Genomic DNA, 14,293 nt, shown 5'->3' with positions numbered 1-14,293 from the left:
AATGAATGTGAGTTGATCACTTTAAAAATCAAACCTGAGATAATAATTGGAGAGGATCCAAATCCAAAGTAGAGAGGATGTAACAGAATGGCAGAAGAGGATGTAATATTTCATTTCATCATGTTACATTTAATTCCACTCATTGTATAAAGGATAGAACTAATTCATATAAATATGCAAACAATAGAACTAATTCATTTGAGGCGCCTTCATTTCATACCACCTCATCATATTTTTCTCAAGATGATTTCACTTTATTGTATAAATATTTCATTACACCGTGGGATTTTTCCCATTGGTTCTTTAATGTGCAATTTCACTTTATTGTATGCTTTTGGTTCTCTTTGTTTGTCTTGTTTTTTCATTTGTTCACAAATCATAGTGCATGTTTGTTCTTTGAAGTAACTTGTGTGCTTTTGATCTTTTTCGCTGGGGGGTGTGAGGTCTGTCACAAACAAGGTTGGAAATGGGGCCATATTTCCTTTATGTTTGTTTGGGTTAGAGTCTGTAAAGGGCTGGTCTTAATCTGAGGGGGCACAAAAGTAATCAGGGGTTAATCCTTTCCAGCTTTCATTGCATGTCATTCGTCAAAAAAAGAAAGAAAGAAACTTTCATTGTACTCCCTCCGTCCCAAAAAGAATGACCCATTTTGAATATATGCACTATTCATATATATTGTTTTGACCATATTTTTCTACTAATAAATAAAAATAAATATTAACATATAAGATGTTGTTAGATTCGTCTCGATGAGTATTTTCAAAATATCAATTTTTTATAATTTTTACTATTATACAATTAAAGATATTAGTCGCCAAAGTTATGCATTGGCATGCGTGTTTCGGTCAACTGGGTCATTCTTTTTGGGACGGAGGGAGTACGTCCTTCTAATTCCATATAGCTAGTTTCCCATGATAGTTTGGTAAATTAGTTTTGGAATGTGAGTTAAACCCAACTCAATTGTCGATATTAATATTGTTAGGTTAAATACTATCATCCGTGTTCGAATTCAAAAATTCTGAGTTGTGTACTTTTTTTAGTGGGGATATTAATATTGTTTGGCCTTGCTAACTAGTCCTTCTGGAGCATTAGTTAAAGAACTAAAAAAGGAAAGAAAAAAAAATGTATTAAAAAGACTAAAATTTAAATTTTTAAGATGTTGACTACCAAATTTTCTGTAGGTGTCCAAAACTAGGTTTCTATTACTTTTTATGAACCTCCTCCCTCTCCAAACAATTTGCCGGTAAAAAATAATTAAGAATTTTGGTGTTCAATAATAAAGGATAGAAAAGGAAAATGAAATTGAAATCAAACTATAATACCATTTTCAAACAAAATTGCGAGTCTGTGTGGAGTAAAAGGCTAAAAGCTATGAATATTTTACCCTGCTCACTATAAGTTATTTATTCTAAAAAAAACACAACAAATTAGGCATTGAATATAAGCTTTACCATGTGTTTCTTATACTTTTTGTCGTAAAAATTCAATAAAAACAGGGTGGCAAAGGTATACCTTTCCTTCAACCGTAAATTTTACACATGGGTCATCTCTTATATGATTATTGTCTTTGTCATGATAGGTATAGTTATGTATATGTCCTAGTTTCTTGTTAATATCATCAATATTATTGTACTCACTCCAATATTAAATATAACCAAAGTTATTTTTTTTAAGTTTATCAAATAAAATATATATTGTCATTTCGTTTGTCTATTTTATGTGTGCGACTTTTAATAACTTTATCATTTCGTCTCATATTAAAAAAAAGTATTTTAAACCACTTCTAAATACATAATTTATTTGATGAATCTATTTGTTTGTTTATTTTCAAAACCGAAAAATAAAAAATACTACCATTTGTATTTATTTTATGGTTTACAATAGGATAGTGAATCAAACTCATAACCCCATATATACTATCCAAACTCCTCATCATACCAATCCTAATGCCTACTATTTGTATTCATTTTGAAACATGAAACTCTATAGCGAATGCGAATCAATACGACGAAACCAATAATCAGTGGGCTAATTGAATTGACGTTGGTCGGCCCACAGGCCCAATCAAGTGGGACACTTATCACGTTTGCGGGGCCCACTTTTGCTTTGCATGCCCTACCGTGAAGATTCTTCTATTTGTCTATTTTTCTCTCACATCTGCTAGAACTAAGAACTAAGAATCTTATCTTCGATTACATGTTGATCAGGTCCTTACTCCTTAATACGGTGATGTTTGGATTAGTTTATTTTTTAGTTTATGTAAACAGTTTATGTGTAGTATAAGTTAGGTTTTATAATATTTTTTAAGTTCATATTACGGGAAATTATATTTTTATAAGCTATTTTATCATAAATTATTTTAATAAACTTATAATAATACATAAAAATTGCATAAACTCATAAGCTCGAAAATAAGATAATCTAAATAGGACAAATCTCTTCTTCCCCTTCAAAATTTTCTACCACCGTTGCTGCTGACTCCACTTTTCTTAAGTGCTAAGTTTATGTACATTGAAAATTTCAATGCTTCATTCATTCCACATCTATTGTTATTATTAACAGTTGGTGTCAACATCCTGTGTTTTTGTTATTATTCGTGTATATATATATATATATATATATATATATATATATATATTATTTTTTTCTTTCGTCCAGTGGCCTAATTACTATAAAGTAGAGTGTTTGAGATTTAAACTTTGACTCTGCATGATATATGAGGTGTTCTTATCAACTGAGCTAAACTCTCTTTAACGTGCAAAATTTTTTAGATAAGAAAACTAATAATTAGATTTATTTTACATTATTTCTCGATAATTTAATGTTATTTATCTAACAACTTTATACCAATAAAAACAAAATATCTATTTTCGTTTTGTAGACATAAGGAAAGTGATTTTTACCACAAGTTGAATCTGGTTCAACGTCAATCACCGCTGAACCAACTAAAGAAAATGATTTTGATAATTTTGAGTTCGGTCATAAATTTTAAAAAAAATCCGACCAAAACTTGTTCCATTAAAAATAAATTCAAATTTAAAAGAATACGAGTTTAAATTTTAAATAACTATCATTGACCATATATTAACTTTCTGAATTTTGAATTATCAAATCTCAAATATACAAAAGCATTAAGAAAACAAAATGCATCAAATAAAATAATTAATAAATCAAAATCTATTTGAAACGGGAATCTAGTAATAAAATCAACCGGTCCCCACACATGACTACTACGTGTTGGAGTACTGTGTGTGCTGAAATCACAATTTTTTGTTTGCTTAACCGCGTGTGTGATTCTCAAGCACAGATTACGCTTTTTGCGCCACGCGTCTAAATTCCAAGCATTTTCATTTAAAAAAATAAAAAATAAAATACGAGATTTTAGTTTAATTTTTAAAACGGCTTTGGGCCCCTTTGGCGTTAGTGAAACGAGAGATTAAGTTGCATTTTCAGGTGGGTTTACTTTCCGAATAAAGATCCGAACCATTAATAAATCGGGTCACAAAAATAAACGGTGAAGATTACATCTACCACAATCACACTTTCCCTATTTTAGCGATAGAAACCGAAGTAAAAGCTTAGTTTTGCTTTTTCACACACTTGAGAGAGGAGTTTCTTATTCCTTCCAGATTCTTCTTCCATCGGAATCTTCAATTTAGGGTTTTTAATTTCACAATCGCCGATTTCAAAACTGAGAGATTAACATGGCTGATCATCAAGAACACGAAGAAGTAAAGAGTGAATCTTTGTTGGAGAAGATTTCAGGAAAACTCCATGACCACGATTCTTCATCTTCATCTGATTCAGACAACGAGAAAGAGAAGAAGACTTCTTCTCCTACTTCCCTTAAGAACAAGGTTTTCAGGCTTTTCGGCAGAGAAAAGCCTCTTCACAATGTTCTTGGTGGTGGAAAACGTATGCGATTATATTTTTTCTTCTTTTGCTATTCTTTAATTTGTTGTTCTACTTGTTCTGTCTAATTTTGAAGTTAATCGCTTTCAATTTATGCTATAGTAGTTGTATGGATTCAGAAATTTGATTCTTGTTCTTCAATTTTTTAGTTGGGGTTTACTGAGTCTAGGGTTTAGTCAGATCTTGGTCTTTCTGATTGTAGTTTTTGTTTCTTTGTTCGTTTTTTAATTTGTTTAAATCTGAACAAAAAAAATCAAAATCAAACTTGTATGCACAAAGTTTGGGGTTTAGATCTACAATACACTGTTCACCTCTTATGCTATTTTCCCCAAATTTCCCCCTAATTAATCATGAACTGTTGAAGATCGAGTTTCCTAGCTGGGATTGTGGCTGTATATATTTGTGTACTGTAAATTTTGCATTTTTACTGAAATTAAATTGTCAAGACTCAAGACTAACATGATGAGATGATTTACCTTCATAGTAAATTAATGTAAATTGTAATCTTAAATTATGATTATGACATGGTTTTTTGAATTTATTTTTTCTGGCATGCATTCCCTTTTGAATTTAAATTAATGTTTGTACTGTAAATTGGATGGCTTGTTATGGAACAGCTGCTGATGTTTTTCTATGGAGAAATAAGAAGATATCAGCAACAACCCTTGGAGTGGCAACAGTTTTATGGGTTCTCTTTGAATTGCTTGAATACCACCTCCTGACTTTGATTTCCCACTTGGCAATACTTGCTCTAGCAGTGTTGTTCTTGTGGTCAAATGCATCCACTTTCATCAACAAGTAATGTGCTTTTACTGTTATTCTGATTGGCCTTTTGATATGTTTCACATTCTGTTAGTTGATTAAGTTTTCATGTTTTGATTTTGTTTAGGTCACCACCAAAGATCCCACAGGTGCACATTCCTGAGGAGCCTGTTTTACAGATTGCCTCTGCTCTTAGAATTGAGCTCAATCGGGCTTTTGCTCTATTAAGGGATATTGCTTCTGGAAGGGATCTCAAAAAGTTTCTCTCAGTATGTTGATTTCCCCTTGTCATCGTTTTGTTGTCATTTGTTGCATGTGCTCCATCCTTATAGAAATTGGTTTTGATTAAATGGGGTGGGTGGGATTTACCATCAAATATATATGTCCTGGGGTGTTTAATACTGCAATTGACATCTTTGTTGTACATTTGCATTGCTAAGTGGCATCATGGGCAATTGATAAATTGGCAATTTTCTGCTGCTGAATAAAGGCAGGAGGACATGTGCTCTGTAATGATGTTGAGTAGTATTTGTATTATGCTAATTTCTACTTCATAGCTGGTACTAATTGTGAATTTTGTTTTGTATTGGTTAGGTGATTGCTGGATTATGGGTTTTGTCCATTGTTGGGAGTTGGACCAACTTCTTGACATTGTTCTACATAGGTAATGAAATGCCCTCTTGTTTTATTGACATTTAACTTCCATGAAAGTTCGAGTTTAATTTGTGTCGTGTATGTTTGTATATACACTAAGTATGCTATTGTTCTGTAATGTAATTTGTTGTCTGCTCATAATTTTGTGGAAACAGCTTTTGTTTTACTACACACTGTACCTGTGCTTTATGAGAAGTATGAAGATAAGGTGGACTCTTTTGGTGAGAAGGCACTTGCTGAGTTCAAGAAGCAGTATGCTGTGTTTGATGAAAAGGTTTTGAGCAAGATTCCCAAAGGACCTTTGAAAGACAAAAAGAAAGATTGAAGTGCTGACAAGTATGTTGTAGTTGGGTTTCATTGATGCTGTTACATTCGGATTCATCATCAGTTTAAACCCTGTGATGTTATAATTTTTATTTTTTTAGGGTTTGTTAGTAGACATTGTCCGAAGAATGCTTTATATGTTTTTGTGCTGCTTACATGTAAGTCTTGGAATATCTTATATGCTTATGGTTGACTTGCTGTTGTGTTGTATTTTACATCATGAATATATTACTTTCTGCACTTGAATGTTTTCATAGGAGTCTGTAGTATTTATAGCTCCCAACACTGGTAATCTCATAGATGTTAGACAGGTTTCCTATCAAGTCAAACAACCACGACTTGGGGTAATCATAAATCCGAGGTTATCTGCTTCTATGGAGTGGTTTTAGGAATTGTGTTTTTAACATACTGAATTTTGCACTGCACTGTTGAGAATGCATTCTTGCGATATGTACTAGTATGTATGATCATACGACCCATTTGCTCTTTGTGAGGGTTGCTAAAATTATACTCCCTCCGGTCTGGTCCTATACATAAGAGAAAGTTGACTTTTTAGATTCATTGTCGAATTGATGTATATAGTCAATAATATAGTCCAAATACATTCATTCTACAATGAATCTAAAAAGTAAAATCTTTCTTATATATAGTACCGGATGGAGTACTTAATTTGAACATTTTTTGTTTTGTTTAGCGTTGACTGTTTCCATCAAGCATTTTTTTTCTTATAAGAAAGTTATGGTGGTGCTCATGAAGTTAATTTATCTTCTAAACTACCCAATTGACTCGGTCAGCATCTATAGTTGTTAAAACTGTGGATATCTCGTGCCAATTTTGACGCATTTCTTGTTATACATTATTTTTCTGTAAAAAAAATTGTTTTTCCTTATGTCGGTAGTAAGCATTTTTTTTCTTAATTAGTTATGGCATTTTTTTTTAGGTATAAAGTTACTGCATATCCAAATGCATGAAAGTAAACAAATGCATAATTATTCACCAAAACATCTCATCTAACAAAATTGTAATAAATCGGGGGTACAACTAATGCTAGCAGTTTCTGCCATGTACATGTTTTTTTTTTTTTATAAGCTGCCATGTACATGCTTAATGTTCAGAAAATACTAACAATTAACTGGTCTTGTTAGGGAATGTTCTCTAGATGATTTTTATAATTTTATCCATATACCAATATATAGCAATATGTAATTTTGACGTTATTTTGAATGAAATGAGATAAACTTTTTATCATAAAAAAAAACTCGTCTTGTTAGACGACCCTATAGTAGTAACTAGTAAGTGTAGTACTTATTTATAATTTTGTGCAGAAAATGGTTCTTTATGTAAAACTTTTTATTTATTTGCTGATTCCACTCAATAAATAGTATTAAAATAAATAAATAATTGTTAAAATATAATAAATAATATAGTGAGAATATTTAATAATCTTTGTTGAGGTGCTGAGTCGTAGAGCTTAAAAATTAGTTATATATCGACTGTCCATCTCTTTTATGGAAGCTTTTTTTTTGTCTAGTGACTAGAAATTTCACTTTAAAGTGAATAAGTGGATTGATCGGGGTTCGAACTTCGGCTCTGCATGAACTTTCTTTTACGTAAAAATAGTTAATAGCTCTTCAAATATATAAAATTCAATAAACTATTCTTTAAATAAATGATAAGATTCATAAATAAATTCTTAATACCCTAGATTCATTAGATAATTGATATACTTGGTCTATTTGGAGTATAATAAATTCATTTGGTTACTGAATTTGAATTTCCCCTCTGAATCTGTGTTGTTTTTTGGTTTTATTTGTATTATAAACCTTGCAACTATAATTGAAAACCTGTAGTAGTAAATTTGAACATCATACAAAATGCTAATAGACAAACACCAACGATCATTTATATAAAAAAATATATTACCCTTAGTAACTAATTATATTCGTGGCAATGGACAAAATAACAAAGTTATCATTGGAAAATATAGACATAAATAACTTAGTAAAAATCTCACACACACACACGCACACTCTTTCTCTTCATCATGGATAGTTTTCACAGGAAATATGACAATTGCTTTTGCTTCCTAGTACCACCTTCTCCATACAACTCATTCCACTGAGTCAATTCACCCATCCCAGCACCCTCAGCAGAAAAGCTTGCAGCAACTTGTTTCTTGGCCTCTTTGAAATCCTGCATATTCAATGGCCTTAGGGTAATAACTCTTTCTTTTTGAACTTCCTCCTTCGCTTCGTCTTCGGTATTTTTGCTTTTTTCCTTCGTAGCTTTCTTTTTCTTATCCTGTTAAAAAAACATAACCAGCATGTAACAAGTCATATAATGAACATAATTAGAGGATTATACAAGTTGTTAAAAAGAAATTCTAGGATTACCAGATCCTTTAATCTCTCTTGCTGAATCAACTCTCGAACAGGTCGATAAGCAGCAGTTGTGCAAAAGTTCTGCATTGAAAAGTTAATGACAGTAAAGATCAAATACATAGTCATGTCCATTGAAAACAATATCAGAAAATATTAAACAAAAAACCTTTAGATCACTTCCGGTATATCCTTCTGTCATGGTGGCAAGTTCCTTAAAATCAATTTCCTTGTCCACCTTTTCTTTTCCCAAAAGTCTCCTTAAAATCTTTTCCCTGTTCTCAACAGATGGTAGTCCTACCATAATTCTGCATTACAACAGATTTGAATGATCAACTAAGAGAGAGAATGAAAGTTGAAGGATTAAGTCACTGTTTGGTAAGTCAAATAAGCTAGCTTATAGCTTATTGGACTAACTTATAAACTTGTTTGATAAAAATGTGAAGTGTTTGGTAACGATAGGGACGGATCCAGAAACTTATGTAACGGGGGGCCGAAAATTAAAATAATAAATAAATTATTTACTTTTTGGTCAAATAGTCTAGTAATTAGATTCATACACCTTAAGTGTTTAAGTAAGTGTGGAAAAGTAGAGAACCTAAAATTTAAATCTGGATCCCTCCATAAGTTAATGCCTACAGCTACCAATTGAGTTGTATTAACACGACAATAAATAAATATATAATAGTTAAATATATTCAATAACAAATAATTAAATACAATAATACATTTAGTAAAAAAAATATAATAATTAAATACAATATTACATTGTTTATCTTAATAGTAAACGTCTAACTTCATCTCATAAATTCATCTTAAATTTGGACTTTAGCAAACTAGTATAATAAATATATATAATCAAAATATTAATTAAATCTGGTAGTTCTTTGAAAGTGATGGTGGCTATTAGGCCTTTACTAATCCAACAATATATGAATATGATAAGTTGATAACTATACTAACCTATCATTATAATATGATAATCATATAGATGAGGGAGGGGCCTTAGCCCCTGCTTGCCACCCTCTATGTCCGTCCCTCGGTAACGAGCTTCTGTAATTAGCTTATAACATTTTTTGAGATGCTATTTCAAGTAGTGTATGAGCTTATAGCTTATAGCATTTTACATTTTATTCCATATTTACCCTTATTAGTTTTATTTTTTTAAAAAAATTATAATAACTACCCACTAACACTGTATAAGATCGAAAAAAAAAACTACTCACTAACCATGTACTTTTATGTCATTTTGTACTTACAACAGCTAAATTTGTCAAACACTTTAATTTTATTCTACTAGCTTTTCAGCTATAAGCTAGCTTTTCAGCTATTAGCTAGCTTATGAGCTATCAAGTAGCTTATAGCTTATTTTTCCCAAAAATAGCCTAAATTGATGGTTTATTCCATAAATTAACTATAGGAAGTGGATGATGAAGATGGAATAATGCGATGAAGATGGAATAATGCGACAAAGATACATGAAGAAGGAATAAATCTAGTGGTATAGTAAAATAATGGTACCTCCTTTCGAATCGCCTTATAATAGCTTCATCCAGGTCAAATGGCCTATTGGTTGCTGCAAGAACAAGGATGCGCTCTCCTTGTTTTGTCGTGAGCCCATCCCAATGAGACATAAATTCATTCTTTATTTTCCGCATGGCTTCATGCTCCCCAACTCTTGTTCGTTGCCCGAGCATGCTATCAACCTCATCGACAAATATAATAGTTGGAGAGACTTTGGCTGCAAGTGTGAATAAAGCGCGAACATTCTTCTCATCTTCACCAAACCATTTAGATGTGATTGTAGACATAGACACATTAATGAAACTTGCTCCAGCTTCTTTTGCAATGGCCTTTGCTAGCATTGTCTTCCCAGTTCCAGGAGGTCCAAATAGCAATATTCCTCTGCATGGCTTTAGAAGTCCTCCGGTGAAAAGGTCCGGCCTTCGGAGAGGAAGCATTACTAGTTCTTGAAGGGATTCCTTTGTCTCTTCTAAGGCACCAATATCAGCGAATGTGACATCGATCTCATTTGCTGGTATAACTTCAGGCCTTATTCGCTTCTCAAATTCGTTATCAGGAGCAACGTCCTGCAAGTGCATATATACAGCAAATGTTGAAGTGAAATTCAAATTGCATAACACAAGAACAGAAAAAAGAAAGAGGAGTCAACAGAACCGAATAGGGTGTTCCTAAACCCTAAGTTATGAAGTCGTCACCAATACAATGGTATCCACCAAAGTACTAAGCTTCATGATGAAACAATAATCGAATAGATGAAGTTTTAATTACGTAGTTTTGATTAAAAAAAGGCTTACGGGAGCTTTAGATGGTGGAACTGATTTTTCAACACCTGTCTTTGCCCCTAGAGTTGATATTTCTGCTTCAGCCTTTTTTTCCGGAGCAGCAGCACTTTCAGCCTTCGCTGCTGGTTTAGCAACAGTTTCTACTACGCTTGGAATCTACATGTTCACACGAGAAAGAACAATATACGCATATTAGTACAAAGTAGTTAGTAGTTTTTGTTCTAAACTTGATGAACAAACATAACTAGTAGTGCAAACCTCAGATTTTGGAGCTTGATCTTCCAATTTTGATGTATCACTTCCACTGAATTTCCCCTTTCGGAATATACCCAATGCATGCGACAAACTGTTTCACAAGCATCCATAAGTAAGTATATTAAGTATACATAGGTTCATGTTTCATGCAATTAACTTGCAATCTCACCTATTGCAAGAAATAATTAGCTTTCCATTTCTATATTCAAGGTCTTTGTTTTTCATCAAATGATGAGAGATCGCTGACACAATAATCTCTTCTATATAGTTACTGAGAACCATCGTGTCTTCCACACAGATGGAATCCAAGTCATCGCAATCGAGATCATTGGCTGCAAGCACTTCCGTGATATGATTCTTGTTATCCTGAACTTGTATCATCTTCATATCCTCTTCCAATTGAGACTTCCAGCTGACAAGATGTGTTTCATCTTCTGGAGGTCTGATTTCTATATCGTACGGGAAGAGCAAAGTAAGTTTCTCATCCGGCTCTTCAAATTCATTACTAGAATCTAGAACTCGCGAACCAAGAATCAGAATTGGTCCAGAGAGTTTCTTCAACATGTTTTGGAACATGTTATATATCTTCTGTGATCTACATAATAACCTATCAACATCCCTCAGATATAGCACAGTTGGATAGGTTTTAGATACAGACACTAGAACCTGCAATTAATACTTCCAATTATCAAATCAATATATCTTCGCGGATGAATATGTATACCTTGTCTAGTTTCGGAAAACACGGGAATGATCTGATGCTGAAATCGCTATATGATTAAATGTAACATTACCTTGTAAAGAGACTGTATAAGTAGTTTTTCATCGAAAGACCAGCTGGCCGTGCGCTTCAAAGGAGCTGAAAGGAGATTTTAAGGTACTACTATAATGATTTTACTGTGCATTGGTCTAGTTCTCACTCAAAAAGATATCGAATTATAGTAAATTGTAACTTCAAATTGTACTGATTCAGGAAAACATGATGAAAACATACCTGAATTTGTAGGATTGCTTTGCGAAGTAAGGCCACTGATATTTGAAGACGAAGAAGCGTTCCTACGGAGCTTTGGAGGATTACAAGATGCTTCATTACCCCTGCAAATCGAAATATAAATACTAAGTAATAATATAATATAAAATAAAATAGCAGGGAAGTAATATTGGTTCTTATAGTCAGAATATAGTTAGTTCATGCACTCTACTTACATTGATTGTAGGTCCATTCCACTGCTTTGCCTGCGCATTTTTCCTGCAACTAATTTGCCTGTGGTCAGTAATGTTGATTTAATGGTCCTTTTAATCAATTGTAAACAACTCAGCTTTTGGTTGATTATGAATCTAGCTCTTCACCATGGATTTGAAGATGTTAAGCTATTCGGTGTACCTTTAGGTTCCTCTCTTTGTTGAAAGATTGAAAATGATCCAAATAGATCAGATAGCTTCTCCAAAGTTGATTCTGAAGTGGATCTTTTGAAAGACTACAATCAAAGGTAGCAAAAATTAGGTGAAGAAGGAAGGAGCATCATAATTATTTATCCATGATTGTAAGCATCAGTAATCTAGTACTTTTTGCATATCATACATATATGAGAAAAAATAATAGATGATAAACTAGGAATGTCTTACATATTCTTTGTTGCCAGAACAATATTTACTTTGAACCTGCAGCAATCACAGCAGATCAACCATTAATATACATAAGTAACAACTAAGAACACAAAATTGAAGAGAGTTTGAATGAATGAAAACATGTAACACTCACCTTCAATGAAAAGTCGGTTAAATCCAAGAGAAGCAACTTGGCCTCAAAGTAATGAGCTAAAGCCTTGGCAAGCACTTGTTGGTAAAGTTCTTTAAGACATGAAAATATCAATCATGAAATCAAGATTTAAATTATCAATTAGGAAATCTATTAGCCTCCAAATCGCAAATCGAATTTTATTATAGATCACAAATGAAAATAGATCCTCCCTCCGGTCTCAAATATAAGCAAAAAACAGTATCTGGCTCAAATTTTTGATTGAGCCAGATACTAGTCTTTACTTATATTTGAGAGGAAAGTGAGTACACAAATTGACTCTTATTATTGATTACTTTCAATTCTGTTTGAAATTGAGATACAATTTGCAGATTTTGATAACAATATATGAATCCCTAATCAGAAAACAAATAGAGGATGTAAAGAATAACTAACCAGCAGGGCCAGAGAGAAGAATAGTTCTACTAGCAGGAGCAAGATTACGCGTATATTTAGAAACTTCAGCATGCTTTAAATGAACATAAGCAGCACTTGTCAACAAAACCCGTGTTTGCTCACTGTAATTATTAGCACAAGTATAAAAATAATGAAAGATCAAAGGTTGATTAATTTGATAAAAAAACTAATTAGCAAAAGCATAAGTATGCATGCATGCCTTAGGTAATAAGGGAATTTGTCGAAAGTAACGTTGCTATCTCTGCCATCAACAATTAACCGGAGCATTTCATGTTGAATTTGATCAGCAGTAATAACAGAGTTTGAAGAAGATGAAGAAGAATAATAAGCAGGTCCTCCCCATTTAGAAACAGTTTGTCCAGAAGCTAATCCAATTCCAACTCCAACACCAACACTAAGTGCTGATATCAGCAAGCTTTTCTGTTCCATTGATTGATTAAATCAATAACTGTACTGTTGTTGTTTCTTTGTTCAAGTTAAGGCGGCGGAGAAGCAGGTTGGAGATGAAAATGGAAATGGATATGCTCTGTTTTTAATGTTTATCAGTTTTGTTCCCGCTTTTTGTGACTGTTTTTTGTTTCAGAATAATGAGTTTTTTAAATAGGAAGCGGGGTGACTCATTTCTACTCTCTGCTACGTGTCACTACTTTCTCGGTTTTGCTATTTTATTTTATTTTATTTTTCTTTACTCTGGCTTGTACAGTATTATCCTTAGGCTAAAGTAAGGTGATAGCTGCATGTTCCAATGATTTATTTATTTATTTACATACTCTTCTGTATCACTAAATAAAAACTTGTGAATTCTTTTTATGTGTTTTTTGTATGATTTTTAATAATCTACTACTCATAGTTTTTCAACTTTATGTACAATTTTTTAAAGTTTGTTATAACTTCAAAAAATGTATTTTATATGAAGAATCATAGCAAAAACACTTAAAATGATGCACATGAGTTTCTTCCCATTTTATTCTATATAAAATGATTATGTATCTCATATGAGTTGGGCATAGTAATTAAAAAATGTTTAATTGAATTTAGATCTTTTAACTCTTTTTAATCCATAGCTCGAGAGTTAATTAAACTACTGAATGCTTCTTCAAAAAAAAAAAAAAAAACTACTGAATCCCAATTGTTAGGTTAATTGAAATATCAACATTTATTTTGTCGGATCTAATGATCAAGGTTTTATTAATCTCATCTCATATATTTTTTTATCTTAATAAAATGGTAATTCACTAAAATTAAATTCATATCATTGTGATATTTCGGGTTCGAACCCGGATCACGACATCCGACCTAATAATTTTGACAATTTTTGCCATTAACTAGGAGTTATGGGACTATATTTTTCTCTCTTCCCAAGTTTAATTATCTCATAAAAATTATATGCTAAACTAACAATGTTTTACTTTTCGTCCAAACATATAATTTTCATTTTACTTCTCCGTATTTTTATAAATATATTGTCTAAAAGTTACAACACAAAA

At 32.2% G+C, this 14,293-nt stretch overlaps 2 protein-coding genes across 3 annotated transcripts; one reads left to right on the top strand and one right to left on the bottom strand.

Annotated features, from left to right (window-relative positions):
- Window positions 1-3,378: 3,378 nt before the first annotated feature.
- Window positions 3,379-5,892, top strand: LOC123913885 (reticulon-like protein B2). The gene is made up of 5 exons (XM_045964784.1): window positions 3,379-3,915; window positions 4,530-4,710; window positions 4,802-4,943; window positions 5,269-5,338; window positions 5,484-5,892. The coding sequence occupies exons 1-5, from the start codon at window positions 3,705-3,707 to the stop codon at window positions 5,651-5,653; spliced, it is 774 nt and encodes a 257-aa protein (XP_045820740.1). The 5' UTR covers window positions 3,379-3,704; the 3' UTR covers window positions 5,654-5,892.
- Window positions 5,893-7,510: 1,618 nt separating this feature from the next.
- LOC123918334 (putative ribosome biogenesis ATPase nvl) lies at window positions 7,511-13,389 on the bottom strand. Of its 2 annotated transcripts, none has more exons than XM_045970352.1 (15): window positions 13,006-13,389; window positions 12,786-12,907; window positions 12,354-12,442; window positions 12,218-12,253; window positions 11,976-12,069; window positions 11,798-11,846; window positions 11,586-11,686; window positions 11,386-11,450; window positions 10,761-11,257; window positions 10,595-10,682; window positions 10,349-10,492; window positions 9,552-10,120; window positions 8,200-8,338; window positions 8,046-8,114; window positions 7,511-7,953 (listed from the first exon to the last, which is right to left on the bottom strand). In XM_045970352.1, exons 1-15 carry the CDS (start codon window positions 13,233-13,235, stop codon window positions 7,708-7,710), a joined length of 2,538 nt encoding a protein of 845 aa, XP_045826308.1. In that variant the 5' UTR covers window positions 13,236-13,389; the 3' UTR covers window positions 7,511-7,707. The 2 variants fall into 2 exon arrangements, with proteins under 2 accessions (XP_045826308.1, XP_045826309.1); XM_045970353.1 differs by having other exon boundaries at window positions 11,798-11,840.
- Between the last annotated feature and the right edge of the window lie 904 nt (window positions 13,390-14,293).

This window comes from Trifolium pratense, linkage group LG3 (genome assembly GCF_020283565.1).
Source record: "Trifolium pratense cultivar HEN17-A07 linkage group LG3, ARS_RC_1.1, whole genome shotgun sequence".
Lineage (NCBI taxonomy): Eukaryota > Viridiplantae > Streptophyta > Magnoliopsida > Fabales > Fabaceae > Trifolium > Trifolium pratense.
The sequence above is the reverse complement of the archived record's forward strand: the minus strand, read 5'-3'. Positions and strand labels throughout refer to the sequence as shown.

Coding starts and splice junctions, on each gene's coding strand:
- LOC123913885 (XM_045964784.1), top strand. CDS start 3,705: ATGGCTGATCATCAAGAACACGAAGAAGTAAAGAGTGAATCTTTGTTG. Junction 3,916..4,529: donor TGTTCTTGGTGGTGGAAAAC/GTATGCGATTAT, acceptor GTTATGGAACAG/CTGCTGATGTTTTTCTATGG. Junction 4,944..5,268: donor ATCTCAAAAAGTTTCTCTCA/GTATGTTGATTT, acceptor TGTATTGGTTAG/GTGATTGCTGGATTATGGGT.
- LOC123918334 (XM_045970352.1), bottom strand. CDS start 13,235: ATGGAACAGAAAAGCTTGCTGATATCAGCACTTAGTGTTGGTGTTGGA. Junction 11,847..11,975: donor ACAAAGAGAGGAACCTAAAG/GTACACCGAATA, acceptor CAGGCAAATTAG/TTGCAGGAAAAATGCGCAGG. Junction 11,258..11,385: donor TTATACAGTCTCTTTACAAG/GTAATGTTACAT, acceptor TATTAATTGCAG/GTTCTAGTGTCTGTATCTAA.